Raw genomic sequence first — 15,809 nt, 5'->3', positions numbered from 1 at the left:
GTTTCACGATTTCTTCCGAAAAGGTGACTATAGAGGGCTTTTTTTTATTTTTAAGTACAACATGATGAAGCGTTTTCACTGTTTCAAGTGAAAACGCATAGATTTTTGTCTTTTTGACTGTCAAAATTAAACCACCAAGTTGGATTGTTATTTCGGTTGCTATCAAAGGGCGCCACCTTGTGGGAAACACAAAATATGACATCCTCCCTGTGAGAATCCCCCCAACTCCTTCCCATACGTGAATGTTTTTCCTCTGTTCCAAATATATACAAAGACAAACTGTGACAAAGTCAAAGTGCTGGTCAGTCCCTTTGTTTAATTGCTTTTATGGCTTAAAGTGTCAGACAGGCGTGAACCGTTCGCCCTGCAGCAGGCAGAGTGGTTTTAAGGTGCGTGACGCAAACAGGATCGTAGAAAAAGCATTTAAAAAAAATAAACAATCAAAGACATGGAAGGTGACGAATTAAAGCTCATTCAATGATACAAGTGCTTTGATGTTGAAGCGAGACTGAAGGACGTGAAGCTGCGGAGACTTCAGGCGTCAGGCTGCATCACGGCGGCGTCGTCGGCGTCTTGCAGCAGCGGCTTGTACTGCTCAGGGTCTTCAACGGCCTGGAACAGGAGGACGGTTAGAGAGCTGTGTGTGTGTGTGTGTGTGTGTGTGTGTGTGTGTGTGTGTGTGTGTGTGTGTGTGTGTGTGTGTGTGTGTGTGTGTGTGTGTGTGTGTGTGTGTGTGTGTGTGTGTGTGTGTGTGTGTGTGTGTGTGTGTGTGTGTTACCTGCTTGGGTTTCTGCTCTCGGCTCCTGATGGTCTTGACGCCCAACACGAAGGCGCTGACGACCACGCAGAGCTCAAACACCGACAACACGATCAGCACGCCGTTGACGCCTCTCAGCAGCGCCTGATGGAGAGTTTAGACCCGTTTAGACCAGTTCCAGACTAGTTTAGACCCGTTTAAACCAGTTCCAGGCTAGTTTAGACCAGTTCAGACCTGGTTAGACCCATTTCAGACTGATTTAGACCAGTTTACACTGGTTTCAGACTAGTTTAGACTAGTTTTAGACCAGTTTAGAACTGTTTCAGTCTAGTTTAGACTAGTTTACAACTGTTTCAGTCTAGTTTAGACTAGTTTCAGACTGATTTAGACCAGTTTACACTGTTTTCAGACTAGTTTAGACCAGTTTAGAACTGCTTCAGTCTAGTTTAGACTAGTTTAGAACTGCTTCAGTCTAGTTTAGACTAGTTTCAGACTGATTTAGACCAGTTTACACTGGTTTCAGACTAGTTTAGACCAGTTTACAACTGTTTCAGTCTAGTTTAGACAAGTTTCAGACAAGTTTACAACTGTTTCAGTCTATTTTAAACTAGTTTCAGACTAGTTTAGAACTGTATCAGTCTAGTTTAGACTAGTTTCAGACTAGTTTAGACCAGTCTAGAACTGTTTCAGTCTAGTTTAAACTGTTTAGACAAGTTTAGAACTGTTTCAGTCTAGTTTAGACTAGTTTCAGACTAGTTTAGAACTGTTTCAGTCTAGTTTAGATTAGTTTCAGACAGGTTTAGACCAGTTTCATACTAGCTCAGAGCAGTTTAGAGCAGTTTCAGTCTAGTTTAAACAAGTTTAGAGTAATTTCAAACCGGTTTCAGACTAAACTCATTTCAAACTAGTTTCAAACCAGTTTCACACTCATTTAGACCCTTTTGAGATGAGTTTAAACCCATTCCGGTTTAGACCAGCTTAGACTTGTTTCAGATCAGTTTTGGACATGACTTTAGAACAGACCTGAGGCTCCGCCCACACAACAACGCCGTTTCATGGAACCGTGGTTTTTGTCCGATCGTCTTCATGACGCGGCGTTTTAAGAGCCTGAAAACTGTTGGTTTTTTTTGTTGTTGTTTTTTGTTGTTTTTTAACAGTCAGCTTTGACGTGCGGACGGACGAGATGCCCCCCAGCTGAAAACGACGACGTCACGGCCCCGCCTCCCGCCCTTTAACCCCGCCTCCCTCTCTACGTGACGTTACCTAGCAACGACAACTGTCCCCGGCCTTCTTCCCAGGACTCACCAGGACGAGGCTCTTGGCCTCCAGGCACTTCTCCTTCAGCACCATTTCTAATTCGGTGCCGGGACTCGGGGTGGTGGTGTCGTAGTACCAGCCTCGGTCTTCGCCACACATCCACCAGGACCGGATGTGGGCCAAGTTGGTGCTGTACAGCACAATGGCTGCGATGGTGACAGCAACTCCACACACGTGCAGCACCAAGTGGAAGAAGATCTGCAGGACCGAGGAGGAGCACATTTAAAGACCCGGGTCCTAGAAGACGGTCGTCGTCGTCACGTCGAGTCAGCATTTTTCACCTTAAAATTCATCCCCTCGTCTCTTCCTAAACACTTGGTGGGTTTGTGTGTGGACTGGGTCTAGTTTAAGACTGGGTCTAGTCTAAGACTGATTCTAGTTCAAGACTGATTCTAGTTCAAGACTGGGTCTAGTTCAGGACTGGGTCTAGTTCAGGACTGGGTCTAGTTTAAGACTGGGTCTAGTCCAAGACTGATTCTAGTCCAGGACTGATTCTAGTCCAGGACTGATTCCAGTCCAGGACTGATTCCAGTCCAGGACTGATTCCAGTTCAGGACTGGGTCTAGTTCCGAACTGGGTCTAGTTTAGGACTGGGTCTAGTTTAGGACTGATTCTAGTTCAGGACTAGGTATAGTTTAGGACTGATCCTAGATCAGCATTGGGTCTAGTTCAGCATTGGGTTGACTGATTCAGTCTACGTTTGGACTGGGTTTAGTTTAGTTTAGTTTAGGACTGGGTTTAGCTTAGGTGGGTTTAGGACTGGGTTTAGTTTGGGACTGGGTTTAGCTTAGGTGAGTTTAGGACTGGGTTTAGTTTAGTTTAGGGCCAGTTTTTTCCCCTAAAGTGAACGTGCGGCAGTCTGTCCGTCCGTGAAGTCGGATGAGTCACTACGTTAAAAAGCGACAGCGTTACAACAGAGATCAAAGCGGAAGACTTTCAAAGACTTCTAAGCATTAACAGAACGAGGAACTCACCAAACACGGACTCGGGAACTTCTCCGTCAAAATGCACAAGATGCCGAAAATCACGAACTGGAATAAAAAAACCCACGTGGAAACAAAACCGGTGAACTTCTTTCAGACAATCAAACGTTTGTGTGATTTGTGTTTTCTATTTCAACGGAACGCGACGTCATCGTTAGCATTCGCCCTCATTAGCATTAGCTTTCACATTAGCACTGTTTTTGTTTCTGGAATCACATTCGCGCCGCTCAGATGCTAAATAGCTCAAAAAGACGTTTGCGTCGTCGCAGCGCAGTCAGTGATGAAGCAGAACATATTCCCATGATGTATTGGGAAAGCCGTCGTTCCTCCGTACCAACGCCCCCATCCAATAGGGAAAGCCGGACTCGTCCATCTGGTACCAGGATCCAAAGCTGGAGCAGCGGAGGATGAACCCCAGACCGATGTGGAACATTCCGGTGACGATCTGCAGAGTCTGCAGGACGAGAGGCACGTGAATTTATTGTTTATTAAATTCTGTAACAAGAACATGATGTTATTATGTTAACATCCTTTATTGTTATGTAATGTTCTGCTCTGCAGCGCTACGTGATGGTCTGCTGTCACGTCACGTCACGCTATCTGACGCTATGCTATGTTATCTGACGCTATGCTTTCTGATGCTATGCTATGCTATCTGATGCTGTGCTATCTTGCACTGTGCTATGCTATCTGACGCTATGCTATGCTATCTGATGCTGTGCTCACTGATGCTAGGCTATCTGACGCTATGTTATGCTATCTTATGCTGTGCTATCTGATGCTATGCTATGCTATCTGAAGCTATGCTATGCATTCTGACGCTGCACTCGCTGACACTATGCTATGCTAACTGATCCCATGCTATGTATTGTCATGCTAAGTCATAGCATGCTATGTGATGCATTACTATTCCACATTAAATCTAGTAGAGCTACGCTATATTTTGAAAATGTAATGCTACCTTGAGCTTTTCTTAACGTTAATAACGTTTCTTAACGTTAAAAACCAAAAAAACTAGCTAAATACATGACGGTGTACACGAGGCGACGAGACGGCGACGCTGCCGCTCACCCCGAGGATGGACAGCGAGCCGCTCTGGATCCTCTTCATGTGGCGGGACACGGAGCAGCACACGGGGCTGTAGCAGAACCCGGTCAGGACCTGGCACAGCGGGGGGCACAGGCTGTCGGGGTCGGCGGTCAACGTCAGCATGGTGACGCCGTCCGCTTTGGACATGGTGACCGACATCCTGTCAGGCGCTGGGCGGCGAGGAGAGAAGGGAAAATATTCATCCTCAGCGACGTGTGAAGAAATGATCACGGCCACCAAGTTTCTCAACAATAAAGTGATTTTTATTTATTTATTTGTTTGTTTGTTTTTTTTAATCAGTCACAGTTCAGCAGCACCACGAACCGAAAGCGTATCAGCTTCCAAAGCTGTAAAACAGACAAACAGCAGTTTGTCCCAGAAAGCTTCAGTTCCTCATAAGCTGGATCCGTCACTTAAATATCTAACGAATCAGCATTTTGTTGTTGTTGTTGTTGAAAATTGCACTTTTAGCCTCTGTGTGGTAGATTTAACAGAGACCTGGGTGAATCTGAAACTCCCAGGGTAAAAAGAAAATGGTTTGTAAAGACAAGGGGTAAAATCCTTTATAATAAATCACAAATGTCTGAAGTGAGCTCAGTGCTGCCCCCCTGCGGCCAGGAGCTCAATTACAGCCACACTGTAATTCAGAGTCCGTTTCTTCATGACATTACAAGAAAATACGACTTTAAATGTATCAGACATGTTTAAGAATAAGTCTTATTGTGTTGATTGTTAAATACAGGAACTTAGAACACAATTTAATGTAGTTTTATTTACAAAATACACATCCGTGCCGCTGGGGGGCAGCACCGAGCGCTCCCAGCTTTGGATTCTATTTACCCTGCCAAACAGGTTTTTTTTTATTGTTCAAAATGCATCAAAAGTCTGAAATTTCTCGTTGAAGCAGAGTTAAAAACTCTGAAATTGTATGATTCATCGAGAAATACTTTTAAAATGTGTTTTTTTTTTTTTAAAAGTGTGGGTTTGTTTATGTGGATGCAGGTTATCTGAGGACAGACTCTGTTACGTTACGTTGCCTCACAAAACAAGTAAAAACAAAAAACAAAAAAAAACGCAAGGATTAAATGACTTACGATGTCAAAGTAGAGAGAAACCAGGAGGATTAAAGTCGTCCGGAGAGAATCTGTGCAGTTTATTTCACGCGTTGCGCAGTTTTACAGTCGTAAAAAGGGGGAGAGAGAGACCAACCCCTTCCTGGAAGAAGACTCATGTCCCATATGCACGTCAGGCGCGGGTTGCCAGGTCCGGCGGGGGAGGGAGAAAAAAAACAAGCGAAAGAAGCGCAACAAGCGACTGTGAAGGGTTAAAAAACCGTGGAGTGAGGAGGACTTCCAGGAAGAGGTTGGTTTTCTCTCCTCTTTTATTTTTTTTTCTCAAAACAAGAAACTGCGCAACAGGAACAGCAGCGACCAGCAGGTCTAATTCTCTGACTCTTCCCGGTTTATTCCCACTTTCAGCAGGTAAATCGTTTTTTTTTATTCCTGCCGTGACGTCACATATTGTTATTTCTCGGGTTTAGAGACTGAAACGATGTTTTTGGGTTTTTTTTACCTTGAACTGTCGAGTCGGAAGTTAAAAAGTGGAGCTTCGAGGTTAAAATCCAGGTTGTTTCCGTGTTGCAGACAGAAAGAAAATTTTATATCATAAACAGATTAAAAAAAAATCAAATGTTTCCGTCCAAAATGTGAATTTAAGAAAAATAAACCTTGTGAAACTGTTTAAACTTTGGCTGAAATGGAGAAAAGTTTCTGAATTGGATTGGAAAAAGACACTTTAAAGGAGAAGACGAACCCCCCGCTGGCGTCGTTTCCTCGCGCTGACGTCACCTGGAGGGTCCAGCTGGAGGGTCGCGGGTTCGAGTCCGGGTCGGTCAGGGGGTTCAGTGCCACCTGTTAATTATTTAGTCTGAATGTGTGGATCTCAAAATACAACGAGGAGTGAAAAAATTAACAGTGGGGGGAAAAAAAAACCCAAACATGCACAAAGCAACAATAAAAAAAAAATAAGACAAAAAAAAAAAACTGGTCTGTAACCTTTATCACCAAGAAAGCTGATCTTTGACCAAATAAAACTTGTCTGGAGCCAGAAAACATGTTAAATACTGGAAATAAGGAAAGAACATCTACATAAAAAAAAAAAAAAAAAAAAGTGGATTGCTTACGTGGTGGGAAAGTGCTAGAATATAAGTGAAAACCATTTACCATTTAAAACCAAAAAAACAATAATGCTAAATAAAGTGTCACAGGTACAATTTAAATATATTTTATTACACTTATTACACAAGTTATTTTGTGTTAAAGTGTAATAATTTGCCTCGATTAATTAGCGTTTCATCATTTTGTCTTTAATTTATTCATTTTTTTCAGGTTTTTTAAAAATTCATCAGGTTTTTTTAATTTTTAATTTATATTTTTTTAATCATTCCCGCTTTTGTCTTTCTTTAAATTATTCCCCCTTTTATCTATTTTTACTTTTTTTATCCTCTTTTTGCTTTTTTTTCTTATTTTTTTCAAAGCTCTGACTTCATATCATTTTTTTTTTTTTTTTTTTCCCACCTGGAGATTCGACCAGATTTTTTTATTTTTATTTTTTTAAACCAGCGCGGAAGACGAGATCTTGTCCTGAACGGAGCGACGTTGAGGCTCCAGAGCGACAGGTTACAGACGGTTGCTCTTCTCCCCAGGCGCTCCAGCGTCCGGACGGCGGCAGCAGCATGTCGGTGAGCATCACCCGGGCCGAGGGCGTCATGGTCCTGACCCTGAACACCGACCCCGGCAGCTTCTGCCCCCCGCTGTGCCAGATCCTCCGGGGCCTCTGCTACAACCCGGCCTGCTGCTCCCTGTCGCAGCGGCTGAGGAGCGTCCAGAGGGGCTCGCCGTCACTGCTGGGGGTGAGACCACTGCACCTACTGGGGATATATCCACTGTAGTACCGGTACTCGGAAGATGCTCTATAATCTGAGGTTAGAGGAGGAAGATGCTCTATAATCTCCTGTTAGAGGAGGAGGCTGCTCTATAATCTGACGCTCGAGGAGGAAGATGCTCTATAATCTGGTGTTAGAGGAGGAGGGTGCTCTATAATCTGATGTTAGAGGAGGAGGATGCTCTATAATCTGGTGTTAGAGGAGGAAGATGCTCTATAATCTGACGTTAGAGGAGGAAGATGCTCTATAATCTGGTGTTAGAGGGGGAAGATGCTCTATAATCTGGTGTTAGAGGAGGAGGATGCTCTATAATCTGATGTTAGAGGAGGAATATGCTCTATAATCTGACGTTAGAGGAGGAAGATGCTCTATAATCTGGTGTTAGAGGAGGAGGATGCTCTATAATCTGACGTTAGAGGGGGAAGATGCTCTATAATCTGACGTTAGCGGGGAAATACGCTCTATAACCTGGATGTTAGAGGAGGAAGATGCCCTATAATCTGATGTTAGAGGAGGGAGATGCTCTATAATCTGGTGTTAGAGGGGGAAGATGCTCTATGCTCTGGTGTTAGAGGAGGAAGACACTCTATAATCTGATGTTAGAGGAGGAAGATGCTCTATAATCTGACGTTAGGGGAGAAAGATGCTCTATAATCTGGTGTCAGAGGAGGAAGATGCTCTATAATCTGGCGTTAGCGGGGGAAGATGATCGACAATCTGACGTTAGAGGAGGAAGACACTCTACGCTCTTCTCGGCAACACAGTTGAGATTTTCACAATAAAAGCTCTGCTTCCGGTGTTTCCCCTCTCAGGCCCTGCACATCATGACGGGGCTCCTCATCATCGGCCTGGCGGTCGTCGTCTGCCTCAGCGGCTACAGCCTCTGGTGGTACCGGGACGCCACCGCCTTCCCCTTCTGGCTGGGCGGCGTGGTGAGCAGCTCCTCGCGCCGCCATTTTGAACTTCACCGCAACCATTTTTTTCGTAAAAATTGAACCCGAGCGATTGTCTTTACCTGTTCGCAGTTCGTTACGTTCGGCGTCGTGAGCATCCTGTCGGAGAAGTACCCGAGCCCCTGCCTGGTGAGTCGCCCCACCTTCACCAACACCACATTAGTCACCATGGAAACCAGTGGATTACTGGGTTATTTAATCCGCCACGCCACTGCTCCCGTTATCTGTCGTGGTCTTTTGAATTGCTTCATGTTATTACAGCTCGACACCCCTTCCTGACCTTTGACCTTTGACCTCTGACCTCTGACCTCTGACCAGGGTCATGACATCACTCCATCATGTGACGTCTCGGTGGATAGGGAGTTGAAAACTGAACATCTTGGCGTCGGTTTTGAATGTCGGTCAGATTTAAGATTCACCACGTTACGACAGAAATAACGTCTTTGACCTTCTTGTGACCTTGACCTTTGACCCCCCCCTCCCACCGCTCTCAAAGAACATTTTACGTTTTTGTTTCAGGTGATCCTCAACGTGATCCTGCAGCTCTCGGGGATTTGCTTCTCCATCGCCGCCATCGTTCTGTTCACCATCAACGTGTTCCAGATCAACCTGTGGGGGTTGTGCCGACACGACGACGACTACGACTACTACTCTTACCGCCGCCGCCACCACCCCACGCCCAGCCCCTCCCCCGCCGACCAGGCCCTGCTGGAGTCGTGCCTGGAGGCCAAGAGGCTGACTCTGGTCCGTTCCCTGATTGGTTGATTACTTTTAGTGGCTCTCGTTTCCCCAGCAGGAAGTGACATCACTGCTCGCTGTGTCAGGAAGGAACGGGAACTTCCCGTGACGTTCTCCCCGAGTGGCCGGCGTCAAAACTGGATTCCCGCTGTGCTAGCGTTGGCGTTAGCATCCGTTGAGTTTAGCAACGCTGTAGTAATCTGATTACTGATTCACTCACTAAGTTCAGATGATGTTACATCGGTTAGAGGAAGATGCTCTATAATCTGATGTTAGAGGAGGAAAATGCTCTATAATCTGATGTTAGAGGAGGAAGAGGCTCTATAATCTGATGTTAGGGGAGGAAGATGCTTTATAACCTGTTGTTAGAGGAGGGAGATGCTCTATAATCTGATGTTGAAGGAGGAAGATGCTCTATAATCTGTCAGAGGAGGAAGATGATCTATAATCTGATGTTGAAGGAGGAAGATGCTCTAATCTGATGTTGGAGGAGGAAGATGCTCTATAATCTGATGCTAGAGGAGGAAGATGCTCTATAATCTGATGTTGGAGGAGGAAGATGCTCTATAATCTGATGTTGGAGGAGGAAAATGCTCTATAATCTGATGCTAGAGGAGGAAGATGCTCTATAATCTGTCAGAGGACGAAGGCGCTCTATAATCTGCCGTTAGAGGGGGAGATGCTCTATAATCTGATGTTGAAGGAGGAAGATGCTCTATAATCTGTTGTTAGAGGAGGAAGATGCTCTATAATCTGTCAGAGGAGGAAGATGATCTATAATCTGATGTTGAAGGAGGAAGATGCTCTAATCTGATGTTGGAGGAGGAAGATGCTCTATAATCTGATGTTGGAGGAGGAAGATGCTCTATAATCTGATGTTGGAGGAGGAAGATGCTCTATAATCTGGATGATGTCTCTTAAAGAAACATTTCGGAACTAATGAGAAGAATCGGCAACAAAACAGATAGAATTCTATAAAACTTGCAGACGGTCATTAGAAAGGGAATCTAGCCATTGTTAGCATGCTATTGCTAATCCCAGCCACCGTGGCTACCTGCTAATGTTAAATGCATCATGGCTGCCCTTCACCGGAGACAACACGCTAATGCTAACGGAGGGCTCCACTTCTGTCCCCGGTCACCTGATTGAGTGTGACTCTGGTTTGGTCCCTCCAGATGCTGCTGCAGGGCGTCAGCGGCCTGCTGGTGGTTCTGGCGGTGCTGGAGCTCTGCGTCACCATCAGCTCCTCCGTCCTGGGAATCAAAGCTCTGAAGAAGTCCGGCAACAGCGAGAGCAAGAGCAAGAGCGAGGTGAGGAATCCTGTCTCTCTTTCTCCACCTCGTCTCGTCACACCGGGACTTGAAATGTCCCGTCATGTCTTCTTACTCTGAATAGCATTAGCGTTAGCGTTAGCATCTTTCAGCAAGGAAAACGTCTACATCCGTGTTGGTCAAATTACTGGGGTAATTGTTTACTGATCACTTTTCTGAGACAGTAATCCAGTTACTTTACTTACTCTACTTTTTTAAATATTAGTTACTCTACTTCAGTTACTTTTAGCTACTTTTCAAAATCACGATGCACAACTTGAATGCGCTATAATATACGTTCTGTTGATTTGATTGAAAGACTCTTAAAACTTGTAATCCCTGAATTTATTGTTACTGGAAAAAGTAATCGGATCAGAGTAACATGTTACTTCTAACACATTACTGCCATCAGTGGTCCAGATTATAGAGCATCTTCCTCCTCTAACATCAGATTATGGAGCTTCTTCCTCCTCTAACGTCAGATTATAGAGCATCTTCTTCCTCTAACACCAGATTATAGACATCAGATTATAGAGCATCTTCCTCCTCTAACACCAGATTATAGACATCAGATTGTAGAGCATCTTCCTCCTCTAACACCAGATTATAGACATCAGACATCAGATTATAGAGCATCTTCTACCACTCAGCTAATGCTAATGCTAATGCTACAATAATCCAGCTATGTCCTCATTATAGACACGGCGACTTTACCAAGTAACAAGTTACTTTTTATTTGCATTATCTTGTAAAGTAACTGCTATTTATATATATATATATATATATATATATATATATATATATATATATATAGTCCTTTTCAATTTAATCTTCTTACATATTGATCTAAATGTCTTTTTCCCGTCTTGGGTTGTCATTGTAAGGTAATCTGATTACTTGTGTTTCAGGACCTGGAGGGCTACAAGCCGCTGGTGGTGTGAGTCGCTCCTCGTCCCACGGCGCAGGGCGGGAATCTCTCTTCCTCTCGTTCCTGTTTTTCTTTTCCATATTTCCAAAAATTTGAGTTGAGGCCGAGTCGTATAATCCAGCTTGGCACAGTTTGCTTTCCTGCTGTTTATGTATTCGTATTCATGTCCGTGACCAAAACTCAACCAAACTGAATGAAAAGAAAAAAAAATTTCTCTCTGAAATGGTGAATAAATTAGTGTTTTGGTGTTTCAGTGTGTTGAATAAAGTAAAATGATTTAACTTGCTAATTTGCACGATTCTTACTCATGCAAGGAAACACACAGACTTTTTATTGGCAGGATTACAACAAATACACAAATAATGTATGAGGAAGAGATTTGGCATTTATATATTTACATACTTCCAGTTAAACACATTTTCTAAGAATTGCTTTGGGGGGAAAAATTGCACTTTTATTATTATTTGGTTGTTTTTTCTTTTTCTTTTCTTTTTTTTAAAGAAAATCATCTGCACTAAAGTGAATATGCTGCTGGGCCTCTATTAAAATGATTTCCTTTTATTTTTCTGACAATAATAGTGCTTTTTTTGTGTTTTCACTAAATGCATGTGGATTTATCAGCCTGGTTACTATTTAGTGTCTCAAGCTCTTTGTATTAAATAAATTCTTTTTAAAAATACTTCATGTTTCCTCAATACTTTTTTTTCTGTCAAGATGAAGTGACTTCACAAAGTCTTTAGGAAATAAATGCAGTGACGTTATTTACTTGAACGTTTTGTTTACAAAGTCTGAAAAGTGTTTTTCCACCCAGTCGCGTCTTGCCTACATTTCCCATGTTGCACTGCGAGCGAGAACCCGGAAGTAAACATAAACGCCTCGTCTGTTTTCGCTGCCTTGTCTGGAATAACAGAAACTGTTTCTAAGCATCATTTATTTCAGTCAGGAAGGAGTTTTGTTCACAGATGAACGTGATATCTGTTAGTTTCTCCTGGAGCCATGTTTCCACCACAAAAACGCATTTTATTAAACTTTGGGAAACACCTTAAACTTATCCTGCTAACACTTAAATAAAAGAGAGAATTGTTGTAAATTGACCTTTTATTAGTATTAGTAGTATTCATTTGACTGTAAAATCATTTTGTTTTGTTTTTTGTTTTTTTTTTATTGTGTGATGTCATTCAAATTAATATTCAATATCATTTGACCTTTCTACTTCCCTGTATAATTTGTTATTCCTAATGTAAGAATATTTCATTCACTCATTCAAATACTGTTGAAAATGTAGTTGTATTAATTTTAAGTTCGAATGAGACATCTCAATGGAAGTCTCTATCACACTAGAGATATATATATATATACACACATACACATATAAATAAATAAGGATCAGTGTGAGGTTGCTATTACTAGTATTTACATTAATTATTAATATGTTATTATTTCTAAAATTGTCTTAATTAAAAACGTGTCTTTGAATACTTGTAATATAACGACAAATAGACCAAAAAGCTTGTTTTCCGTCTCAAAAATGTCTGAATGGAGCCGAAAAATCCCGCACAAAACTTTGTTTTCCTCTTTGACGAGCCGTCAGCGTAAAGACTACACTTCCCGTCATGCATTGCGAACCCGGAACTAGAAGTCAGCTGACTTGTTTCAGCACTTTGGTGCAATTTGAAGCCTCATTTTCGGTTTAAGCCTTTCCTGGGCAGTTTTTTTGTTCCCACGCTGGTTCCAGAACAAACCGCGATGCTGCGGCCGAAAGCTTTGACTCAAGTTCTCAGTCAGGCGAACACGAACGGAGTCCAGAGCACGCTGTGAGTCCCGACCGCTAGCCGCGTGCTAACACGAGCTAACAGGCTAACAGCTGGGCTTCTCCACATCGACCTGCCCTTCGTTCCTCTTCTTTCCTCTCCGAATCGTTAAAAATGAGGAGTTTAGGTCAGACGTGAGGACTAAGAATTAAGATTATAAAGAGGTTTTGTTTGGCACACTGGTATTGTTTGAAACACGCCGCATTAGTTTGATTTATAATCTGTTTGTCTCCTTGTTTACTAGTTTTTTTTTAAAAGTCTGTTAATTTTTTGTTTGTTCATGTCATCTATTTGTCTCTGTATGCATGTTAGTGTCACTTTTTGTTTTATTGGTATTGTTGGTTTTTTTGTACTGTCATTTACGAGGATATTTTGCCACTATGTAGTTGTTTTTGTTAAATGGATTCCACTCATATGGCACTTTCCATTATTAATCACCTAAACCACACGTGGCTGCCATACAAATAAATCCATTCTGTGACTTGCTCAAGGACAGTTTGAGAATTGAACCCGCAACCTTCCGATTGAGCGGCGACCCGCTCTCCCCAACGTGTTTTATGTTTTCCTCGTTTGTGTCCCTTTGCTTTTGTCCTCCTTCAGTTGATTGAGGTCCCGTTTTAGGTTTTATTTGAGAAAAATTCCACGTTTCTATGGAAACCTTTTTGAAAACAATGTAGCTGGTGCATTTGGCCACTAGTGGGTGCTGTTGTTTGTGTGGTTTTTTTTTAAAACTACATGCTGTCAATGTTAATTTGTTTTTATTGATTCCATATTTCCGTCTGTCTGCAATTTTGGTCTTTTTCGGCGTTTCTTTTGCCGCGAAGAGGACGCAATTGACGTCTCTCGTTTCCTCCAGCTTGCTGAACAACGAGGGATCTCTGCTAGCCTACTCGGGCTACGGCGACACGGACGCGCGGGTCACGGCCGCCATCGCCAGCAACATCTGGGCCGCCTACGACAAGAACGGACACCAGGCCTTCAACGAGGACAAACTCAAGTTCATTCTCATGGACTGCATGGTGAGTGAGCTCCTCCTCTTCCTCCTCCTCCTCCTCCTCCTCTCGCTGTCCAGCCGCCTCACGACGTCCTTCTTCTCGTCCCCCTCAGGAGGGACGGGTCGCCATCACCCGGGTCGCCAACCTGCTGCTCTGCATGTACGCCAAAGAGACGGTGGGCTTCGGGATGCTGAAGGCCAAGGTGAGACTTCCTGTTTTGTTTTAAGCTCCGCCCACCCCGAAGGTATCGGCTCTGCAGTGACTGTGTTAACGGTGCTTTTTAATTTTATAAATAACAACAAAAAATACAATTTGTTTTAAACTTTTTTCATGGGATTTTTTGTGGGAAATGTGTGTTTTGTCTGATTGAAAGAAAAGTAATATTTGAACTGAAGCCTTGATTCTTTGCAGGTCGATTTCCAATCTGCTTTAGTACAGAAATATTTACAACAAAACAAACAGATGTTCAAAGGTTTTGGCTGAATTAGTCAACCTAAGACAATCTGAGTTAGTCCATTGATAGGAACGTGATGTACACACTTTATGAGCTGTTATCTTTACTTTAAGAGTTAGACATGTTTAGTTTATTTATTTCATTCATTGTAAAAAAAAAAAAATTCAATACAGCAAAAACAAAAATCTTCAAATTCTTGAATGAATTAACTTGTGCTCTGCCCCTTTTTCTCAATTAATCCTTCAAACCGCAAATATCAAACAATATTTCGGTGGTATTTCTCAAACAAAACTGAACAAACGATCCAAGTTTTAATACAGAAATACATAAACGCTTTGATTCTCATACGTCATTTCTTCTACGTTTTTTCTTTTAATCAACCGGTGTGTTTTAGTGTGTGTGTGTGTGTATGCGTGCTTGCGTGCGTGTGTGTGTGTGGTTTCAGTACTAAAACAAACAACAGCACTGACTACTGGCCCGACATGAAAACTACATTGTTTTCCACTGTTTCTGCCGTTGTCGTGGAAACGGACCTCGGTTATTTCGGGGGTTTTTTCAAAACGCGTACATGTGGAACTTGTCTGCAGGCTGAGGCTCTGGTCCAGTACCTGGAGGAGCCGTTAACTCAGGTGGCGGCGTCGTAGCGGCGGGGAACCGGGAAGTCGTCCGGCTCGCCTCCGACTGCTGCCCCCTGGTGTGAGACGTGTGAACCTGCGTCCGTCTCTCCGCCCTGTAATCCAGCGTCCAGCGGTCCTCCGCCGTCTGTTCTCCCGACGATGAATTCCTGATTGTTTTCGCTTTTTTCTTTTCTTTTCTTTTCTTTTCTTTTTGAAACGATGTTTAATAAAGAACTAAGTTTGGATTAAACTGATTATTCTGGTTCATCCTGACTCTGGGGGTCCGGACAGTCTGGAGACGTTGGACAACCATCAGCACGCCGGGGACTCGTAGTAATAAAACCTCAAAAGGCTCGGCTCTTTTTTTTTTTTTTTTGTCACTCGAATCAAAAGAACCGACTCCTCAAAGAGTCTGCTTTTTTTAAAATTTTTGTGTGCGTGTGAACCAAGTCACCTGAAAGAACCGACTCTTAGTGTTTGAGTCAGAAAAACTGTCCTTCAAGAGTCGGCTCTTTTAGCGAATCCAGTTCAAAGGAGCAGATCGTCTTTAAAGAGTCGGCTCTTTTTCAGTGAACCAAGTAAAAAGAACAGATTCTCCTAAAAGAGTCTGCTCTTTTTTAGTGAACCGAGTCAAAACAACAGATTCTCCTCAACGAGTCGGCTCTTTTTTAGTGAAGTGAATCAAAAGAACAGATTCTCCTTAAAGAGTCGGCTCTTTTTCAGTGAACCAAGTAAAAAGAACAGATTCCCCTTAAAGAATCAACTCTTATTTCTTTAGTGAACTGAGTCAAAAGAACAGAGTCCCCTTAAAGAATCGACTCTTATTTCTTTAGTGAACCGAGTCAAAAGAACAGATTCCCCTTAAAGAATCGACTCTTATTTCTTTAGTGAACTGAGTCAAAAGAACAGATTC

The 15,809-nt window shown here is 42.8% G+C and overlaps 3 protein-coding genes across 3 annotated transcripts; 2 read left to right on the top strand and 1 right to left on the bottom strand.

Moving 5' to 3' along the window:
- Nucleotides 1-296: 296 nt before the first annotated feature.
- LOC308134093 (uncharacterized protein) lies at nucleotides 297-5,375 on the bottom strand. Its single transcript, XM_080501713.1, has 7 exons — nucleotides 5,241-5,375; nucleotides 4,129-4,316; nucleotides 3,392-3,511; nucleotides 3,049-3,105; nucleotides 2,063-2,272; nucleotides 779-901; nucleotides 297-612 (listed from the first exon to the last, which is right to left on the bottom strand). The coding sequence occupies exons 2-7, from the start codon at nucleotides 4,303-4,305 to the stop codon at nucleotides 535-537; spliced, it is 765 nt and encodes a 254-aa protein (XP_080357839.1). The 5' UTR covers nucleotides 4,306-4,316; nucleotides 5,241-5,375; the 3' UTR covers nucleotides 297-534.
- A 155-nt stretch (nucleotides 5,376-5,530) lies between these two features.
- On the top strand, nucleotides 5,531-11,698 carry LOC308133146 (uncharacterized protein). Its single transcript, XM_080500441.1, has 7 exons — nucleotides 5,531-5,627; nucleotides 6,851-7,057; nucleotides 7,903-8,022; nucleotides 8,116-8,172; nucleotides 8,563-8,787; nucleotides 9,957-10,091; nucleotides 11,000-11,698. The coding sequence occupies exons 2-7, from the start codon at nucleotides 6,881-6,883 to the stop codon at nucleotides 11,030-11,032; spliced, it is 747 nt and encodes a 248-aa protein (XP_080356567.1). The 5' UTR covers nucleotides 5,531-5,627; nucleotides 6,851-6,880; the 3' UTR covers nucleotides 11,033-11,698.
- Nucleotides 11,699-12,658: 960 nt separating this feature from the next.
- Nucleotides 12,659-15,146, top strand: lamtor2 (late endosomal/lysosomal adaptor, MAPK and MTOR activator 2). The gene is made up of 4 exons (XM_080500778.1): nucleotides 12,659-12,833; nucleotides 13,687-13,849; nucleotides 13,938-14,027; nucleotides 14,867-15,146. Exons 1-4 carry the CDS (start codon nucleotides 12,766-12,768, stop codon nucleotides 14,921-14,923), a joined length of 378 nt encoding a protein of 125 aa, XP_080356904.1. The 5' UTR covers nucleotides 12,659-12,765; the 3' UTR covers nucleotides 14,924-15,146.
- The last annotated feature ends 663 nt before the right edge of the window (nucleotides 15,147-15,809 follow it).

Source organism: Blennius ocellaris (genome assembly GCF_963422515.1).
Source record: "Blennius ocellaris genome assembly, chromosome: 8".
In the NCBI taxonomy this organism is placed as follows: Eukaryota; Metazoa; Chordata; class Actinopteri; order Blenniiformes; family Blenniidae; genus Blennius; species Blennius ocellaris.
Note: the sequence above shows the minus strand (reverse complement) of the source record. Positions and strands in the feature narration are given on the sequence as shown.

Bases quoted from the DNA above. Each gene is read 5' to 3' on its own strand.
- LOC308133146 (XM_080500441.1), top strand. From the start codon at position 6,881: ATGTCGGTGAGCATCACCCGGGCCGAGGGCGTCATGGTCCTGACCCTG. The intron at 8,173-8,562 runs GTGAGTCGCCCC...TTTTTGTTTCAG, and splicing joins AGTACCCGAGCCCCTGCCTG to GTGATCCTCAACGTGATCCT. The intron at 8,788-9,956 runs GTCCGTTCCCTG...TGGTCCCTCCAG, and splicing joins AGGCCAAGAGGCTGACTCTG to ATGCTGCTGCAGGGCGTCAG.
- LOC308134093 (XM_080501713.1), bottom strand. From the start codon at position 4,305: ATGTCGGTCACCATGTCCAAAGCGGACGGCGTCACCATGCTGACGTTG. The intron at 3,106-3,391 runs GTACGGAGGAAC...TTTTTATTCCAG, and splicing joins CCTATTGGATGGGGGCGTTG to TTCGTGATTTTCGGCATCTT. The intron at 902-2,062 runs GTGAGTCCTGGG...ACTCTCCATCAG, and splicing joins AGGCCAAGAGCCTCGTCCTG to GCGCTGCTGAGAGGCGTCAA.
- lamtor2 (XM_080500778.1), top strand. From the start codon at position 12,766: ATGCTGCGGCCGAAAGCTTTGACTCAAGTTCTCAGTCAGGCGAACACG. The intron at 13,850-13,937 runs GTGAGTGAGCTC...CGTCCCCCTCAG, and splicing joins TCATTCTCATGGACTGCATG to GAGGGACGGGTCGCCATCAC. The intron at 14,028-14,866 runs GTGAGACTTCCT...ACTTGTCTGCAG, and splicing joins TCGGGATGCTGAAGGCCAAG to GCTGAGGCTCTGGTCCAGTA.